Genomic DNA, 19334 nt, shown 5'->3' with positions numbered 1-19334 from the left:
CCAGAGCCAGGTGCTGGTCAGTCGCATCATATATAATTCACATACAAGCTATGTTAAAATAACTTTATTAAGGTTGCAAAGTCAAGCACTCAAAAATTTTCTTGGCCAGCTAGTCTCAGCTTCCCTCTCTTACCCTGTGCCCTTTCCAGTCCCCGGGCCAGCTCCAGTCTCAGACACCCCCCATCCCCCGCCCCAATTCTTGCCCCAATCTACGGCTGTCCTTTGCCCCCCACTTTCCCAGAGTAAGCACTTGTTCCCTATGCATTCGTGTCAGGCACGCCTCCTCCACACTGCAGGACAGACAGGCTCCTTGCTTGCAGTTTAAGTGTCCAGATACAAACCTGACCTGGCTCACCAAAACCCAGAACTGCAATTGCTGAGAAAGTCCTTTTCAGTCCAGGGTTGGAGCATGCTCAGTTTGTGCAGAATCTTCAGGGAATTAAGCTACTAAAATCTAAGAAGTCTGTACTGAGCATGTGTGAACTGATTTTTCAAAAGCTTATAACTGGGTCAAATTTGGGCAGATTTTCACATGGCCAGCAAAAGGTAATCCCTGGCACGCAGGCCACCCCTCTGCCAAATTGCAAGACCCTGTGCCAAAGTATCAAGAAGAAAAGGTCACCAGAATTTTTTAACATGAGCAAAACAATGTATTTGTCCTTAGCCTTGTTCTTGGATATGGCCACACTGATTTGACTGAGATTTTCCGAAAAGATTCAGCTGAAGCAGATACCTGGCATAGAAAATTTCTGTCCAAATGGTTGAAGTTTGGCATGGGGATATGCAACTGAAAACAGGGTCTTATAATGGGAGGCGTTGGGCAACCTTGATTGTAGGCGGTCCTACCAGCCCTGCTTATCACATAGAACTTCCGAATTCATAACTTAGGTATATCTTCACTACCCGCCGGATGGGCGGCTAGCGATTGGTTTATCGGGGATCGATATATCGATCCTCGAATGCACTCCTGTTGTCTCCGGAACTCCACCAGAGTGAGCGGCGGTAGTGGAGTCGACGGGGGAGCCACGGCTGTCGATCCCGGTCTGTGAGGACGGGAGGTAAGTCGAAATAAGATACTTTGACTTCAGCTACGCTATTCACATAGCTGAAGTTGCGTATCTTACATCGTCCCCGCCCCCTAGTGTAGACCAGGCCTTGGTGGGAGAGTCAATGTGTCATGTGGGAGACAACGCCATCTAGTGGTTAATGCACAGGCCTGTCAAGTCAGGACTCCTGGGTTCCATTACTGGCACCTGCTCTGTGGATTTGGGCAAGGCCTGTCTCTCTCACTTTTCCCATCTGTGAAATGGAGATAGAAAGATGGAGGGACAGTGCCTTGAAGCCCCTGCATTCTGTTCCTGACTCTGATAGTCCTGAGGATCCACTCCCCTTTTCTCCTCCAAGACTCAGCGTTAAACCGATTCTTTCTTTTTTTCCAAGCTGAACGGAGAGGAACCACAGGGAGTTCTCTGCTGAACTTCAGCGTGGTGTTATTGTGGACTCCAACCCAGACTGAGGGTTTCCGTACAAACCTAGAGGAATGACAGTGGTTTTGCTCTGAACTGCTTGTAAACTCAATAGATTAGACAGACATAGGGTATGTCTACATTGGAGCTGGGGGTGTATTTCCTGCTTGGGTAGATGTACGTCTGCCAGCTTTGATCGGGCTAAGACGATAAAAGGAGAAGTGTAGCTGCAGTGGGATGGGCTAGCTATCCAAGTCAGTGCCTAGGTTCCCTGGGCAGGACTGTATTCAGGCAGCCAGCACTCACACTGCCGTAGAGACACGTCTGTTCTCAGCGCGTTAGCGTGCAGCTGCCCGTGCTGGAAATTATGCCTCCGGCCAGCATGCAAATGTGCCCAAGGAGTCGGGGGAAGGCGTGCCCACATCCTGGCAAAACGCTGGGTTGTCAGAAATGCCCCCTGGTTTTAAGTAACCTCATGTGGAATGACAGGGAAACGCCCCCATGAGCACTGCCCTGGGAAGGAGAGTGATGTCTTTTTGTCCAGTTTTACACAGCAGAGCTGTAGATTTGAACGCACTTTTCTGCCTGGGTCACTCAGAGCCCACGTCCTCAGTATGGGGTTTCCTGGCCTCTTCCACCATCAAATTATCGTTTCTGCCTCTCATCAGTTATTTATTGCTCCCTGGGCCGGTCTGACAAACCACGATGCTTTCGCCATCAGATCCCAGCTGAAGACTCGGGGCCTGGTGTTCAGAGGTGTGGATTGTTACAGACGGCAGTGTTTCCCAACCTTTTCGATCCCAGGGACCGGCTTGCTGCCTTCCTAGACTGTGTCAGGGAGATCTCAGGGACCAGCGCTGGTCCACGGACTGGTCTTTGAGAAACACAGACTTTGAGGGCCCCAGCCAAGGTCAGAGTCCCGTGGTGCTAGGTGTTGTACAAACACCCAGGACAGGACACGCCCTGCTCTACATAGACAAGATAGATGAAGGGCAGGACAAGGTAATTGGCAGGGCTGGGATTAGAAGATGTCTTTCTTGGGTCCTGCTGCAGTGCCCTCCCCCCTGGACCACACTGCCTTTCATCCTGAGCCTCTGAAAGTCTAAGGGCCTGATCCAAAGGCCAGCGAAAACAGTGAATGCTGTGTGTGTCCAGCATCTCTGAAAAACCTTTCACAATTTCTTCCATCAGGCCTAAGAGAAATGAGTCAAGGCTGGTGGTAAAAATCCGAGTCATTCCCTATTTGAGGCTTGCCAGAACGGTCCGTTCTCTGTGTTTATTGTCATAACCACAGCAAAACCAGAGGGTGATAGACACCCAACACGGCCTTGAATCACAGCTCTGTCTGACGGCGACTCACGCCGTTGAGGGGGCGGAAAGGGAAAAGCAAAGCAGTGGCAAATGAAAGGAACTGTTGCCCTGTGTAACCCAGCTTGCTTTCCATTGGGGTGGGGAGTTTGAGGCTGGTGACTTCGATCCAGTGCTGTTCGCTGTTCACACTGGGCTTCGCAGCACACTCACCGAACTCGTTTAAAATTCCGTCTCCACACGGTTCAGGCCTGTCCACAGTATGTGGTAAACCTGTTTGGAAACTATTAGAAGGATTTTGGTCTCAGTAGCGGTGGTGTGAATCTGGAGTAACTGAGCAGAGTTGTTGAGACCAGAATCTGACTCAAACCTTACACGCTCAGGGCCAGATGTTCAGCAGTTCGGTTGCCCCCGCAGTGGGGGGGCCAGATTTTCACAAGAGCTCACCACCCTCTTGAAAAATCTGGACCGTTATTGGGGTGCTGAACTCTTGGGACAGTGTGGCCCAGGGGTAGGTCTTGAGATCATATGAAATGGTGGCCCTACGATTCTAAAATGCTTTATACTGACCCTGACCCTCCTTGGGAAAACTCCTTGAGATCGACAAGTGAAATTCGCTGTCTCAGCACGAGGTTGTATGAGAATGCGATTTGGCCCCATTTGTATTTCCCAGCCAAATCCGTGCTCCATACTGGGTTCGCTGCTGGAGAAGAGTTTAAAGCCAGTTCCAGTGTAGACAGAGGCCCAGATCCACTTGCAATGCTTGGTGTCATGGCACTTTACTTTTAGGCGCCTAACAAATCACAGGAACACTGAGATCCACAAAGCGGAGCTGGGCACCGAGGCCCCCTGTACAATGAGCTAGGGCGAGTGAGGTGCATCCGAATGCAGTCCACAAGGGCCAGCACACTAAGCGGCGGGTGGAGTGTATGTGTATGTTGAAGCTGGCCAGTGGGAGATGCCGACCAGAGGGAGACCCTATTCCAAGTACCTAGCTCTGCTGGGGGAGAAAGGATTTGAACAGGGGTCTCTCCAGTGTGCCCTGAGCTTAGGGTGACCAGACAGCAAGTGTGAAAAATCAGGACGGGGGTGGGGGGTAATAGGAGCCTATATAAGAAAAAGTCCCCAAAATTGGGACTGTCCCTATAAAATTGAGACATCTGGTCATCCTACCTGAGCTAGGGAATGGTCTGATGTGGTGATCCTCAGGGTACGTCCAGACTACCCGCCGTATCAGCGGGTAGCGATCGTTTTATCGGGGATCAATATATTGTGACTCATCTAGCCGTGATATATCGATCCCCGAACACGCTCCCCGTTGACTCCGGAACTCCACCGGAGCGAGCGGCCGTAGCGGAGTTGACAGGGGAGCCCCGGACGTTGATCCCGCGCCGTGAGGACGGGAGGTAAGTTGGAATAAGATACGTCGACTTCAGCTACGGTATTCCCATAGCTGAAGTTGCGTATCTTACATCGACACCCCCCCATCCCGAGTGTAGACCAGGCCTTAGTCTCGCTTGCTGAAGCTGTTCCACTGTGGCTAAATAATGAAATGATTTGGCGTGGACCAGACTGGGAGGGAATTAACCCTGACTCTCTTACTTCCCTGGTGAGTGCTCTAGCCACCAGGGATAAGACTTAGAAGGTGGGTGGCCCCACCAGGTCGTCCCTGGCTGGATTTTGAATGGGACCCAACCCAATCTGGGATGCAGCCTCTGAGCACACCTTTTGGATCAGGCTGCACACGCAACGTAGATTAACCGAACACCTGTCTTCCCCTGGTTTGTGAATCGCTCTGGGGCTTAGGTGGGAGCTAGGTCCCAGGTGCCTAAGGGAGGCAGCAGTGCCCATGCCCAAAGGCTGAACCTTAGGCATCTACAGGGTTTGGTGGGTGTTATGTGGATCGCAGCGGAGCCAAACCTGGGACCTCTGTGGATCTGGGCCAGAGGCCATAATGTCCAACTGACCTTTTCCATTGTGCTTTTCTTATATATTGTATTGTCCCATTGTATTGTTCAGCATTCACAGCCGCTCATTTCCTGACTCTTACTGTCTGGTTGAGCGGAGCGGATGGGCAGAGACATGGATGGGAACTAGCTAGCCCCAAATAGCCCTTAATCTCCAGAAAATGCCGTGTGCTGTTTGTTCCAAGCTGAAGAGAAGGAGGAATAGCACCATTGCCTGACTATTGAATGGTTGATGCAGTGGTGCTGGAATTAGGGGTGCTTCCACACCCCCTGGCTTGAACTGGGAATAACAAACACCAAATACATGATTTCCATCATCAGCAGCCCCATTACAAAAATTGTTCCAGCCCGCCTGGGTTGATGTGGTTTTAATTGGGCTGTAGATGGCCCTGAGTGATTCAGGTATCCCCAGTCACCTCTCAGTGGCGAATTTGTTCTATTTTTGTGTGTGCTGTAAATTACATTTCATAACAGCATGAACCACAGCAGGAAGTGTGTCTCAAGGCAATTACTGAGCATGTTGGCTAGCTGCTCACTCTGCCTTTGGCCCCGTGACACCGTGCCCCCGGGGAGAGGATATAATTGCTCAAGTATGTGCTGCCTGACGCTACAGAGGCTAGAGGGCATGCTCCTTGGGGCAAGACTTTCTCTGTACAGCGCTGAACACACTGCTCGGTCCCAGTTTATGGTAATGTTCTATTGCTTAAAAGCCCTATTGCATGGGGGAGGGGGGATGATGCTGGGGCACTGGGCTAGGAACCCAGTGAGAACCAGGGTTCAATTCCTAGCTCTGCCACAGGCTTCCTGCACAATCTTAATTTCTCTGTGCCTCAGTTTCCCCATTGGTAAAATGTTTCCTGACCTCACAGAGCACAGCACCTTGGGCAGAACGCCGATTCTGTGGCCCTGATATTTCAGAGATCAGGGACACACACCACTCCAGTTGAGAAACAAGTCCGAAGCTTAATAGGCATCTAGGTGGTGCTCATTCTGGCAACAGATTGATTGGGGATGTGGGAGACAAGCCAGGGCAAAGATCTGCCCCAAATGCGTATATTACACTGAGACAGTGGTAATGCTAAGGGATGATTGTGCCTCCCTGGTATGTTTCCTCCATCTTTGGCCGCAATCGCTTGGATACTCTGTGGAAGGCTTTGGCATCTTGACATTTCCTTCTGCAACTTGCTGTGGGCCTTTCACCAGACACTTCTGTGCTGAGGGGGACCCTGGACAGGTATCTGACATGCTGTAGGGCTTTACAGCCAGGAGCACCCTTGACCTACCTGCTTCTTCATTGGGAGTGGCTTAATGTAGAGACTTAGAGGAAACTGATCTCCCTCCAGGGAAGAAGCTGTGAACATTCGTAGCTCTCCCATGGGTTACTCTCCATTCTGGAGGCAGGTGAGACTCAACCTCACAGCTGCATTGCTCAACCCAAGTACTGCTGCAGTGTTGGTCTCTAAGGTGCCACAAGGACTCCTCGTTGTACATGCTAACCAATTACCCCATTGCCTCTGGAGGCTGATTGCCTTGCAAAACTGTTGCTGATGCAAGGAAAACATGGAAAACTGCATTGTATTTTTTCGGTGCCTTTCCTCAAGAGCTCCCAGTGCTCTACAAATAGCAATTAATTACATTGCATGAGATCCTGGGCTCAAAAAAATGAATAGAGAGCACCTCATTACTGTTGGCGTTTGATAACCTCCATAATGACTTAAAAGCTCCCCTGTAAACATGGTACCTTCACTGGATCCTGAATTCTGTCCCTCCTCCAAAGTTTTGTGCCATGTTGCATTGCGCTGTTAAGCAATTGCTGTGTTTCACCCCTGAGACACTTGCATTTTACACTGTAAGTTCTTTGGAGTAGGGACTATCACTTATTATTTGTACAGGACCTAGCACAATGGAGGCTGTAGGCATTACTGCGAAATAAGTGTTTAAATAATAATAATTTAAAGAGATGAGACCTTTTACTCCCTAAACTCAATGGAGAGGAGTGAGGACAGTGGAAGGGTCTTGAGGCAATCCCTGCTAAGCCTCTTCCTTTGAGGAGTCCCCAAATTTGTATCCTATCCCTTGTCAGTTCCATTCCAGTCTGTGTAATTTGCAAATCAAATACAGGCATTCCCTGTCTGGAACCCTAGCAGGAGAGCAGGGAACACTGCTGTGTGCTTTGTGCTTCTTGTCTCACCTGCGATAAAGATCCTGGAATTGGAGCTTGCCTGGCAGTGATTTGGTGTCCGAGGTAGGAGAGAACACGAAACGGGCTGGGGTTTGCAGCTCTACCCAGTGTTGTCTATTGAGGACTGTGTTGGAATTGCAAGCTATCATTTTAAGAGCGGGGAGGGGTGTTCCATTAGCTTGTAGGCTAGAGGCCGGGGCTCAGTGGCAAAGAGCATGGGATCAGAGTCAGACATTGGAGTCAGTTTGCAGCCAGCCAAGTGAGGTGAGTTGTGCCTTGATGTTTAGGGAGCAGCCTACTTTGTTTCTCTCTGTTTGGGGTTCTTGTGTGTTCTGGATCAGTGGCTCTCAACTTTTCCAGACTACTGTACCCCTTTCATGAGTCTGATTTGTTTTGAGTACCCCCAAGTTTCAACCCACTTAAAAACTACTTGCTTACAAAATCAGACACAAAAATACGAAAGTGACCCAGTCACTATTACTGAATTGCTGAGTTTCTTATTTTTACCATATAATTATAAAATAAATCCACTGGAATATAAATATTGTACTTACATTTCAGTGCATGGTATATAGAGCAGTATACATTTATGTATCTAGGAAATTTTAGTTTGTACTGACTTCGCTAGTGCTTTTTCTGTAGCCTGTTGTAAAACTGGGCAAATATCTAGATGAGTCAATGTGTTCCCTGGAAGACCTCTGCGTACCCCCAGGGGCATGCGTACCCCCAGGGGCATGTGTACCTCTGGTTGAGAACCACTGTTCTGGATTCTGAGAAATAAAGCAGTGTTACGTTGCAAGCTCCTAGCAGGAGTGTGAAATGTTTTTTATCCAGATAAGACCCAGAGCAGCAATTAATTCTAAACAAAGGCCTTGGGGGCTTGCTGAGGTTCCTGCACAAATGCAGTCAGGCAAAGGTGCTATTCATGCCAGCAGAGTTCCGCCCCTGCTTGAAACCAGGGGAAGCTGCACCATTGCAAACTGCGACTCAGAGCCCGTCTACTCTGGGGATTTGCACCAGTGCAGCTAAACTGGTGGTGGACTCTCACATATGGACACGGGCTAAACAGAAGGTGCTGGAGGAGCGGGTAAGATTCCTGATCCCATTGAAGTCAATGACCAAACTCCCACTGATGCCAGGGGAGAGGGGGTGCAGAGGAGTTGGGCTGTACTGGTTAGATGTGGGCCGCGCAAAAAGGCAAGTTATACAAAGTCATTTACTCTAACCACCAGCTGCCACCCACTTCAGGTAGATTCCAGACACCTCTGCTGCTTTCTGGGGAGCTTTTGCAAGGCTGCTGAATTCTGGGGCTGCGGCTGGTCCCAGCTCACATCTGGCCCGCTTACGGTAGCCCTGGCTCCCTCTCTGGTAGGGAAACCTCCTGCCCTCCCGAAACTGGATGGGTGATAAAGAGGAAGGAAGAATGGTCTCTGCTGATGCCACAGGAAAAGACACTGAAACTCCACAGCACAGTGCACATAGGAAATTGCCCAGCAGTGAAGCTGACTTCTGGCCTGCCTGCCTGATGTCACACTTGCACAAGGGTACAATTGCTACAATTATTGGGCCAGGCCACACTTGGCTCCTAAATCCCAGAGGGGATATCCAGATGTGCTGAGCATCTGCAGCTGCTAAGGAGGTTGGTGGGGTTTTTGGGTCGCTTGGATTCAGGTGCCTAAATGTGGCCATGGGAGCCTTGCTCTGTGCACCAGATCTGAACACTCTGCCTAGAGCTCTTTAGCCCACACGCTCTCTGCTCCTACTTTAGCTGGTGCTAGCACAGGATAATAAACCTGGTACATATCAATGTCTTGGTTAAGTTGATGAACTCATTTAAGCTTGCAGTGTCCAGTGGGCATAACTGGACAGTGCAAGATGGAGATTCCTAGGGTTGTGTCTGGGACCGGCGCTATTGGCTAGGGTCATTCGGTTGCACAGTCCAAGCCCCAGCTGGCCAAAAGTGCTCACTCACGTAGCTGGGAGCAGCTGACATGCCAGAGGCTGTGTGTGAACAGCCCAGGAGTGGGGGTTCTCACAGCGGAGCAGGGTAAGGCTGGCTCCCAGAGACGAGGGCTGGAGCGACCTAGCAGATCGCCGGTCCAGATAACACCAGGGGAACCTCGCAGTGTTATCTTTGCGGATCCTAAGAATAAAAACAGAGTTGTGTCGCAGTCTCCCAGCAGAGTATTTCATGTTTCTAGCCAGCATCTTTGCGTGTAAGCTGTGAAGTGTAACATATCTGAAGGCTGTCTTGGGTCTTAATCTATTGGCGCAAGCAGTAGACGCTCATACTTTTAACTCTGAAGCTCTTGGGTTCAAATCCTGCTGTTGCTCTAAGTGGGCTCTGTTTTAATTGGACAATTAGCTTGACACATGGTGGGTTTTGGTGTGTGTATGTGTATGTGTCCTCCTCTGCAGCATTGGGTGTTGGCCAGCTAGTGGCAGGAGACTGGGCTACGTGGTCCGATCTGCTAGAGTGATCTCACGGGTCTGGTTTCCCTTCCCCTGTGTCATGCCTTGGGGTAACATCCATGAAATGGGGGTTATTTGAGGAGTGGCTTCTCTGCAGTGCCTCCTCCGCTCAGTCTGTGGTTCGCTCCCTCTTTTCCAGACTCCCTTCTTGACCCCGAGTGCCCAGGATGAACACTCAGGATGGGAAGCAGGGTAACCCGGCTCACTCCCTTTTCGAAACCTTCCTCCGTGCCAACCACTGCGAGGAGGTGCTGGGCAGCTTCCAGGCCTTGTGCGGGCAGCTGGCTCTGGAGCACAAGGGCCAACTGCAGTTCTACCACAAGCTCAAGTTCTGCCTTAATTACTGGAGTGCCAAGGCCCTGTGGGGCAAGCTGGATAAGAAGGCTGGACACACAGACTATGACCAGGGAAAGGCATGTGCCAACACCAAGGTAAGAAGGGAGGGCATGACTGGTATAATCAGGGAAGGGCCTATGCTGAGAGCAAGGGGGAGGCATTACACATGTTGACTGTGTCATTTGCCTCCTCCTAGTGGCTGGTCCAAGTAACTGTAACAATCTACTGCTAAGTTATAGCTAATGGAGCTGCTCTTTTACCTCAGGTGGTGGGGGCTTGTGCTTCCAGTAAGGGGAGTCGTGGGTTCGAATCCTCACCGTCAGCTGTGGTTTTTGTCTGTAGGCAGCAGTGGTTTGTTGCACTGAGACTGGGAGTGGGGTGGGGTGCATTGCAGGTGCGGGGTGAGCCCAGAGCTAGCTAATGACAACGCTCTCTTCAGGGATGAATGATTTGTTTTCTCCAGGCAGGGCTGAGTGGATCAGAGAGAGTATCTGAGCGCCCTGTGTCACTCCTGTTAGGATGTGCAGTGGCTTGTGGTGTTGACACTGTGAATAAACAGGTCTTGGCAGTTCAACAACCCCACCTGTGATGCAAATTGAGCCCCTTGCTGGAAGGGCAGGCGCGGTGCAGCTTCCTGATGAGCTCTGCCTGTGCTAGTATGTTTCGGGAAATTTACTTGGGCCCTGTCTCCACTAGTGCTCCAGGCGGGAGTGTTCCCGAAACCATGCTGGTCAGGCTGGGGGACCTACTGCGTGTCTGCTCTGTCCAAGAGGCACTTACAGGCCCCAGGGCATGCAGGAGGGGTGGGGGGCAAGGAGCCAGGAACTCTCACGCGCCAACACCGCTGGGCCGGTCACTTTAGCTCTCTGCTTGTGTCCCCTTGTGGAGAACGGGGAGTTAATGGCTTCCTAGCAGACAGTGTCAGTGCTGGGGGAGAGTCGGGGGCGGTGCTGTTCACTCTAACTCGGCTTGGGAGAGAGATTAGATCCCTCATTATCTATCCTTGGATGAGAACAACTGGGACCGACACTAAAACACATTGTTTTGAAAGGTGTAACAGTTCAGCTTGCTGAATTCACCACAGAGGGAAAGTGGGGCATTCTTGTGTACTCTGAGGAATTCAGCCATCAGTGTGTGGTATTGGCAGAGCTGTGCCTTCAAGGGCTGAGCTTCCCAGGCAGAGTCTGCAAAGGGCACTGAGTGTTCATTGAACACCCCCAGCATAGCTGCACTTATGCAAACCCACAGGACTGACACACCAAGCGGCTGCTTGTGCTGGGGACAGCTCACTCCTGCTCGAATCTGGGGCTAGCTGCACAGGTGCAAATCATGGCAGCTAGAGGCTTTGCCGATCCCCAGTGCAAGGGCTGTAACCAGGACAAATCCCCAGTGCAGCCAAGGCCTGAGTTTTCAGCAGATCACCCTGATTCTGGCCCAGTGAAAATGAGGTGGAGTTGGATCCGATATGGGAAGAGGAGGAGACCAGAGCTGGAGGCCTTTCTGGCCTGGGGCTTGTATGCGCTCCCCTCCCAGTGGTGTGACTCATGCCCTGTGTCAAAGGGGGTTGGATTGATTTCCTGACTCCATCAACTCGGCCACAGTCACCTGGCTGCTGCGGTGTAGACCCCCTGCTCCCTCCTGTCTGCAATCCGCTCACATCACCTCAGTTCTCAGCCCTGCCAGGCCTTGAGATCCCAGCCAGGCCTAGTCTCCCCTCCCTCAGCTAGTCAGGCCCTTCTGCCCCCCAGGGGGACAGACGCGCCCGTCTCAAGAGATCAGCACTGGGGTATCTGGTGGTCTTATTCCCAGCCATAAACAAGGAGCCTCCTGCGTTCTGCACTCAGGGCACTCAGCTCTGTCACTGCTCCTTCCAGTGCCTGGTCATCGGGGCCGGCCCCTGCGGGCTCCGCACCGCCATCGAGCTGGCCTTCCTGGGAGCCCGCGTCGTGCTGGTGGAGAAGAGAGACTCCTTCTCCCGCAACAACGTGCTGCACCTCTGGCCTTTCACCATCCACGACCTGCGGGCGCTGGGTGCCAAGAAGTTCTACGGGCGCTTCTGCACTGGGGCCTTGGACCACATCAGTGAGTGGGGCCGGGGAAGCAGGGCAGGCACAGCTCTGGGGTCAGAGCAAAATGTGGCTAGAGGGGGTTGGGAGACAGGACAGTGCCCGGCGCGCTGTGGCTGGGGTTGATTGTGTGTGGGAGTGGACAGGGCTGGGCCAGAGGCATGTTGCGGCTTATCGGGATTGTGGCAGTGACCAATGTGCCCTGCCACTGTGGCTGGGCAGGTGAGGGGCGGGGGGGCAATGCATGGGGCACTGCAGCTGGGATTGTCGGGGAGGCTGGTGCAATGGCCAAGGTACCCTGTGGTTGTGGCTGGGTGAGTTGGGGTCAGAGGCCCTGCTGTCCCGAAAGGAGCCCCATTCCAGCATGCCCCTGGAGGATTTCAGCTCCCCCCACACTCCATTTTGCACCTAAGGCAGCTTTGCTCCCAGCCTGCACAATAAACACAGATGGCACCTGCCTTCTGGGGCTGAGACCCACCTCCCATGCTCTTCGAGCTGGGTCTGCACATTGGAGGGGTCCCCCCACCACAGCGCCGTTTCACGGGATTCTGCAGTACCAGCTGCCCTCCCTGCTAAAGCAGCCTGCGCCCATGGCGGGGAGAGGTCCAGACCCCAAGTCTGTAGCTGGCAGGCAAGTAGCTAGGGAGCTGCCTTGGGTCAGATAGCAGGGAGCTGTCAGAGTCTGTGACTCACAAGGCAGGGGTGCAGGGTAGGAGATGGACTCAAATGGGCTTTGTCTGCGACTGATCTCCGGGGAGCTTTGATTTCTGCTCCATCACTCTGTCTGTCTCTCTCCAGGTATCCGTCAGTTACAGCTGATCCTCCTGAAGGTCGCCTTGCTCCTGGGGGTTGAAATTCACGTCAACGTGCAGTTTAAGGGGCTCATCCCCCCAGCAGCGAAGGGGAGTGGACGGGGTAGGGAAGCTGGAGCCTTGTGGCCCGGACTCATTCCAGCCGTCGCTGGCTGAAATCCAGTCTGTGCCGTGTCGACGGTGCTGGCCCCCTCGCCTAGGGCCAGTTTGTTCCCTGGAGAAAGTTCAAGGAGGGGTTGGGGAATTCATCCCCTTTTCCTACTAACTGCTGCTGACCAAGACTGAAGTCTCTGCAGAGGACTAACACACTCGTGACATAGTTTTGAGCTGTGGGTCTGCCCCTGAGGTTTTTGTTTTATTTTAAATAACAGTACCGGTGCCTCCATAAATGCTAATCCAGATTCACAAACTCCTCCCCTCTTTAGGGGATGGGCCAGTACCATTATCCCCATTGTTCAGATGGGGAAACTGAGGCACAGACCAGGAATGAGACTCACCCAAAGTCATGCAGTGAATTATTGGTAGAGCTAGGTTTAGAATCCAGAACTCCTGACGCCAAGCCACAAGCTCAAACCACTAGACCACCCCCCCCTTATGTATAAACGTTCCTGACAGGGGGATGGGAGAGTTTTCGTATTGGAGTGTCGATCAGGCCCCCTCTGACACCCCCTTCTCCGTTGTCTTTCTCTGCAGGTGGTGGCTGGAAGGCTGCACTCCAGCCCAGCTCCTCTCCCGTGGGGCAGTATGAATTTGACGTCCTCATCTCAGCCGGAGGAGGCAAATTTGTGCCTGAAGGTGAGGGCTCACTTGTGAGCTACAGCTCATGTGTCCCCCTCCCCTCCCAGCCTAGGGTGGGAGGGTGCATGAGGCTGCTGAGCGTAGCCTGGCTAGCGGGGCTGGGAGCGCTCCATCTCCTCTGTAGCTTGATGTTCCTTCTCCTCTACCATGGGGGCACGTACAGTCCCTACAGGGCTCGGGGACTGACGGGGACCCTTCTCAGGCCGGACGCACCCCCATTACCCAGAGGCTGGCCAGCAGCATTGGCCTAGGAGGGGCCAGTGCTCTCCACCCTTCTCAGGGTGGCCAGGCTAAGGGGAGGCAGTGGTGCTTCTGGTTGCGTCAGCTGGGCCGATGGGTCCCGGGACCCTGATCAAGTCTCTTCTCGCGGGTGAGGATAGCAGAGAGAGAGGCTGAAGGGCTGGCGTAGGAGTGGGTGGGGGTCGTTCTCTTTCTGCTCAGTTCTTGTGGGTCCCCACCCAGTGGGGCTGGAGTCTGTCGGCAGGATATGGAGTCCTGGTCTGAGGCGGGGTGGGGGCGGGGGGGGACGACGAGATGCAGTGTTCTCTGGAGCAGGGCATTTGCGTGAGCCAGGCAGCTTGGCGCTGTGGCTTGTACTGTGAAGGGCCTGGGGCGGGAGACTGCGGAGTGGGAGAAGAGGCCTTGAGACAGCTCGGCTCCTGATAGCCGGCGCCGGTCACGCCACCTGCTGAGGCTTGCCCCGAACATCTGCAGGGCCGCAGGGGTGGCCAGCTGCTACCTTAACATGCATGTAGTGTCATGCAGCGGGGTGTTCCCAGTGCTTATGCAGGGGCCTCTACAGCCCAGAACCGCCCGGCCTCCAGGCCCGCCTCCTCCCTGTGAAAACCAAACAGTGGGGACCTCCCTTCCTGGGCCACTGTTTCCCCAGGCCGCTAATGGTGCTTCCCTCTCTCCCCAGCGTCTGTGCTGGGCTGGGACCACCTGGGGGCAGGGAGCGATTCCCCCTCAGTGCTCAGTAATCGGTACGTGGTCCTGCCTTCTGGCTGTGTACTGCCAGCTTGGCGCTGGTCCACAATGGTTGAAGGGTTCAGAGCTGGGGCTTGGTCCAGGCCCTTCTCAAACCCCGCTCCTACCACCACTGACACCTTGGTACTTGCTGCAGACAGAGCACCCTGCAAGTCAGGCGGTGTAGTTCTTGGAGCTGCTGAATAGCAGACAAGGACGCTGCACCCCTGAGGGTATGTTCTGGCCCTCGCCAGTCTGATTCGGTCTGCACCCCTCTTCTTTGCCTCCACTGCCTACCCCCAAACAGGCTTTTCCCTGCACTGCCAATGCCCCCTTTCCTGTGGGCTAGGAAGGGCCCCGGCAGGCATGACCGACGTGGTGTCTGTGTGTCTGTCCCCAGGGTTCAGGCGGAAGGAGATGCGTGGGAAGCTGGCCATCGGCATCACTACCAACTTCATCAACCGCCATAGCCGGGCCGAGGTGGAGGTGGCTGAGATCAGCGGTGTGGCCCGCATCTACAACCAGCAGTTCTTCCAGAACCTCTACAACAAAACGGGTCTGCAGGGCCTTCCCCCGTCAGCTAACCCCTTCCCCTGTGCATCCCTCGTCTTCCAGGGCTCCATCAACCCACCCCTGTTGTGCGATGGGGCCGGGGGGCGGGGGTGGGGGCATTCAACAGGCAGCAGGGGTCGCTCCTCAGCAGAGGATGTGCTCGGAGAAGGGGACTTCAGCACTGAGATCAGGGGCTGCTGATGTTGGTTATTTGATTTGTGGTAGCACATGGGAGCCCCAGTCATGGCCCAGCCTCCCACAGTGCCAGGTAATGTACAAACACAGAACAAAGAGACGGTCCCTCCCTCCCCCCGCCATGGGCTTCAGACAATTGGGGCCATTTGCCGTCAGCCTAAGCTGGGAAGATGGAAGGCTACCAGAGGGGAAGTATATAACCTAGCCAACTGCAGAGAGGACATTAATGGGACACCTCTGTTGACCCTGTGTCATACCACAAGAACAAGGGACCCTCAGTGAAATTAAAAATGAACCTACTTAAAACTGAGAAAAGGAAGTTCTCTTTCATGTGATGCTTCATTCGCCTGTGGGACTCACTGCCACTAGATAGCACTGAAACCAGAGGGTTATATGGAGCCTGGACTGGGCCAGAAGTTTATATGGAGGATGGATTAGATGACTTCTTGAGGTCCCTTCGAGCTGCACATTTTTGTGATATACACAGTAAGAGCATCAAAAGTGATGTTACATTTGGATACTTATGTTCTTATATACATATAAAACAGATATAAACTCTCATGCATCAGGGCACATGCCAACTACTAACAGCCTGGGGTCAGGAAGAAACTTCCCTATGGCATGTGTCTGTTGTGGGGGTTTTATCTCCTTCTGTGAAGTAGCTGGTACTGGCCACTGTTGGAGACCCCTACCCAGAGAGTAGATAGTTCCCTGGCCTCAGCTGGGATGGTGGTTGCTGCGTTCCTTCTGGCCCTTGTGCCTGTCTGTCTGTCGATGGAGCAGGTTGTGGGGCAGCTGCCTATCCTCGGATGGCATTCTCACGCCAGCTGTCTTGGCCCAGCTCCAGCTCAACCTTTTCTTTGTGCCTTTGCCCCATGCCAGGTATCGACTTGGAGAACATTGTCTACTACAAAGACGACACCCACTATTTTGTCATGACAGCCAAAAAACAGAGCCTGCTCAAAAAGGGGGTCATTGTGCAGGTGAGAGGGCTCGTGGAGCCCAGTGCAGGCGTGGGAAGGAGACTGGCAGTCGTGGGCAGGGCTGTGGGTAGTTAGTTTGTTGCGGACTGAGCTCTGGGAATCTGAATTCCAGTCACTTCCCTTCTTCTAGTCGTAATAGCAGGGTGGGAGAGATGGGACCAAACAGCTGAGTTCACCAGGGCATGGGCCTGGGTTGCATGCTCCCAGTATATTGGAACATGTACATGGAGGCGTGGGGCATTGTGCTACCATCCTGGCAGCATTTGCAAGGGCTGGGGTCAGTGTCTGACTGGGCGGCCTTCAGAGGACACAGAAATGGTGCCGGGGATTCGCTGAGAGGCACTTCTCTCTCTCTAGGGTACGTCTAGCCCACGAGCACTGGGTGTGGCTGCCGTTCCGGCTGGCGTACCCAAGCTAGCGTTAATGTGGGTCGCTCAGGTCCTGGCTGGCGGAGCTGCTTCAGTGTGTGAAGGTCCAGGTGGGTTTGGGCAGCTCGTACTGCCATGGCTTCATGGCTCCAGTACCTAGATTAAAGCTAGCATGGCTACTACTGCAGCTCAAGGTGCAGTCACACTCGAGGGCTGCAGTGTAGACGTACCCTGGGCCAATGCACCAGTCTGGCGCTAGGAGCAAAGTGCTGTTGGAAAGACCATTTTCTGGATGAGACTTAAAATGGAAGGGGCCAACCACTAAAGCTCTGTGGCGCTCCTTGCCAGAGTGCATGTGTCATGGCAAATTTCCAGACGAGTGTTACATCCTGCTGACCTGCATCGCTCCTTGTGGTTTCGGTGGGATATATTCTAACTTTATATTTCCTGCCCATGCCTGTTGCTGTGTACTCTTATTCAGGTGCCGTGTTCCACCTCAGAGGTGGCTGCATCTTGATAGGTGGTGGCGTGATCCCTTTGCTTTACAAACAAATACGCTTTCGGGCACATGTGCCAGGAATCCCCCTTTGAGTAAACCCTCACCCTATTCCTGCAGGACAAAGCGGACATAGAGAGCCTGCTGTCTGCTGAGAACGTCAATCAAGAGGCCCTCCTCAGCTATGCCAAGGAAGCCGCCAACTTCTCCACCAACTACCAGCTGCCTGACTTGCAGTTCGCTCTGAACCACCGGAACCGCCCGGATGTCGACATGTTTGACTTCACCTGCATGAACCGCTCGGAGAACGCGGCCCTGGTGCGCGAGTGCCATGGGACCCGGCTGCTCATTGGTCTGGTGGGAGACTGTCTGGTGGAGGTCAGTGCCCCACTAATGAGAGACGAACAAGTGTGGGGGCAGGGGGATTGAGCTCTGGCCGGGATCCCTTTGCAGCCTTAGCTTGCAAGGCTGGAGGGCTCTCCTTCCGTGCAAGTGTCCCCTTGGCAGCACGGCCAGCCCAGGGGCAGACTTTATGCAAACCCTAATTCTCCCCGTTGGGCAGCAGACTGACCAGCCGCACTCCTCACTCCCGTTCAGGGCAATGCCCATGTTTCCCAGCTGTGGTGATTCTTCCTCTAACCCAAGACAGCATCTTTAAACACGTGCTGTAGCAATTGGGGCAGTTTTGGTGTCATGCCAGGAGCCCAAGAGCAGCTCCTGGTACACGTCTACACCACGAGCTAGCGGTGGGATTCCCCTGCATGTGTCCAAGTACTGGTGCTAGCTTTTGTCGAGCTAGTGCCAGCATAAAGAGCAGTGCAGCCGCAGTAGCAGGGGTAGCGGCAGGGGAGGTGTGGCTTAGCCGGGCCCAGTATGTAGTCACCGGTTTCACACAGGTTTATGCTGGGCCTGTGCTCTGCTGCTGCTACCCACGCTATCGTGACTGTGCTGTGATTAATACTCACGCTAGCTCGATGAAAGCTAGTGTGAGTGTGTGCACACGGAAGGGGGACTCCCACCCCTCGCTCGTAGTGAAGATGGAGCCTTATATAGCATGGAGCCAGCTAGTAGTTTGAGCAAGGGCTGAGCGTCAGCACTTTTGGTTCCATTCCTGACACCGACTCACTATGGAACATTCACCCCTGTGTGCCTCGGTTTCCCTCTCTGTTGAACTGGGATAACGACCACCCTGTGAGGCTGAGCAGGTTCATTAACGTGTGCGGGGCTGAGAGATCCCTAGCAAAAAGCACTGTCCATGTGCAAAAGATGACAGGCAGTGGGCACCAAAGTGCTGAGACTACCGGTCCCAGTGCCGGGCAGGGTTCTGTGTTGCCCAGCCACTCGAATCAAGTGCACACTGGAGCCTGGGTTCCCTGCAAGCTGCATCTGAGCCACGTGGCAGAGCCAGCACAGGGTTTGGAAATTGTCCAGGCCTCATTTAACGAGGCAGCTTCACACAGAGCTGTGTGCCTGTGTCTCCAGTAAGCTTTCCTTCTCTGAGCCGTGCCCCGCCCAGAGCTCCAGGCTCCTCTGAGTCTCTGGGCTGAATGCTGTCTCTGGCTTGTGTGGGCCGAGGGTCATCCTTCCAGCCAACCAGGGAGAGAGCTGACTCTCCTCTAATCTCTCCCCTTTGTTTATTTTATAGCCCGGGGTCTCATGGCTCTGTCTCGAGCACACCCTCCACTAGCAGCCTTTTGTTTGGGAGAGCTCAGCTTCCCAGCTGACACCGAGGCTCTGGTTTTTCAGAGGTCAGGGGTGGAAGTAAGGAGGGGAGAGGCTTGAAGCAGGAGCTCCCCAGATGAGTGCTCCCCTCTGCTGACATGCAGCTCTGACTTCTTCCACTGGCAGCTACCCAGGAGGGCAGCAGCTGTGTAAGTGCAGAGCACTGTGTGAGAACCAGCCTGGGGTGGCTCCCAGTCACAGCACCCGCCTTCCAGACCTCAAGAGCAGGTTGCTTTTTGTGCGTGCAATTGCACTTGAAGCCAGAGGCTGTTGTGTTCCAGGGACCTCAGCCAAGACTCTGAAAATCCTCCCCTAGGGTTACTGAACACATGTGCAGATCCCACCCCCTCTGCTCTCTCTGTCTCTTGTTTTATAGCCATTCTGGCCGTTGGGCACCGGCGTGGCGCGGGGTTTTTTGGCTGCCTTTGATGCTGCCTGGATGGTGAAAAGATGGGCGGCAGGAACCTCCCCGCTGGACCTTCTGGCTGAGAGGTGAGGACTCTACTCCTGCAAAGGTGGATGTGTGTGTCTGTGGGTTCCCGGTTGTGTGTGTTTGCTTGGTGAAGTACAAGAGCTATCAACCCTCATGCATCAGGGCACAAGCCAATCTCTAACGATAGAGGGTCAGGAGGAAGCTTCCCCTGG

General features: G+C 53.5%; 1 protein-coding gene across 2 annotated transcripts in view; it reads left to right on the top strand.

Annotated features, from left to right (window-relative positions):
• MICAL1 (microtubule associated monooxygenase, calponin and LIM domain containing 1) overlaps positions 1-19334 on the top strand; it is a 42658-nt gene that overhangs the window by 3754 nt on the left and 19570 nt on the right. Inside the window, exons 1-9 of one of the 2 annotated variants that reach the window (XM_030561282.1) lie at positions 1039-1058; positions 9535-9826; positions 11606-11813; positions 12596-12712; positions 13303-13404; positions 14774-14929; positions 16003-16103; positions 17088-17345; positions 19066-19181. In XM_030561282.1, coding sequence (XP_030417142.1) covers positions 9563-9826; positions 11606-11813; positions 12596-12712; positions 13303-13404; positions 14774-14929; positions 16003-16103; positions 17088-17345; positions 19066-19181 — 1322 coding nt within the window. In that variant the 5' untranslated portion in view covers positions 1039-1058; positions 9535-9562. Of the gene's footprint in view, positions 1-1038; positions 1059-9534; positions 9827-11605; positions 11814-12595; positions 12713-13302; positions 13405-14773; positions 14930-16002; positions 16104-17087; positions 17346-19065; positions 19182-19334 lie in introns of those variants that run through there. The other variant, XM_030561281.1, reaches the window with a different exon arrangement.

The sequence above is a fragment of the Gopherus evgoodei genome, chromosome 4, assembly GCF_007399415.2.
Source record: "Gopherus evgoodei ecotype Sinaloan lineage chromosome 4, rGopEvg1_v1.p, whole genome shotgun sequence".
Classification (NCBI taxonomy): Eukaryota; Metazoa; Chordata; order Testudines; family Testudinidae; genus Gopherus; species Gopherus evgoodei.
This window is presented reverse-complemented; position numbering and strand designations above follow the sequence as displayed.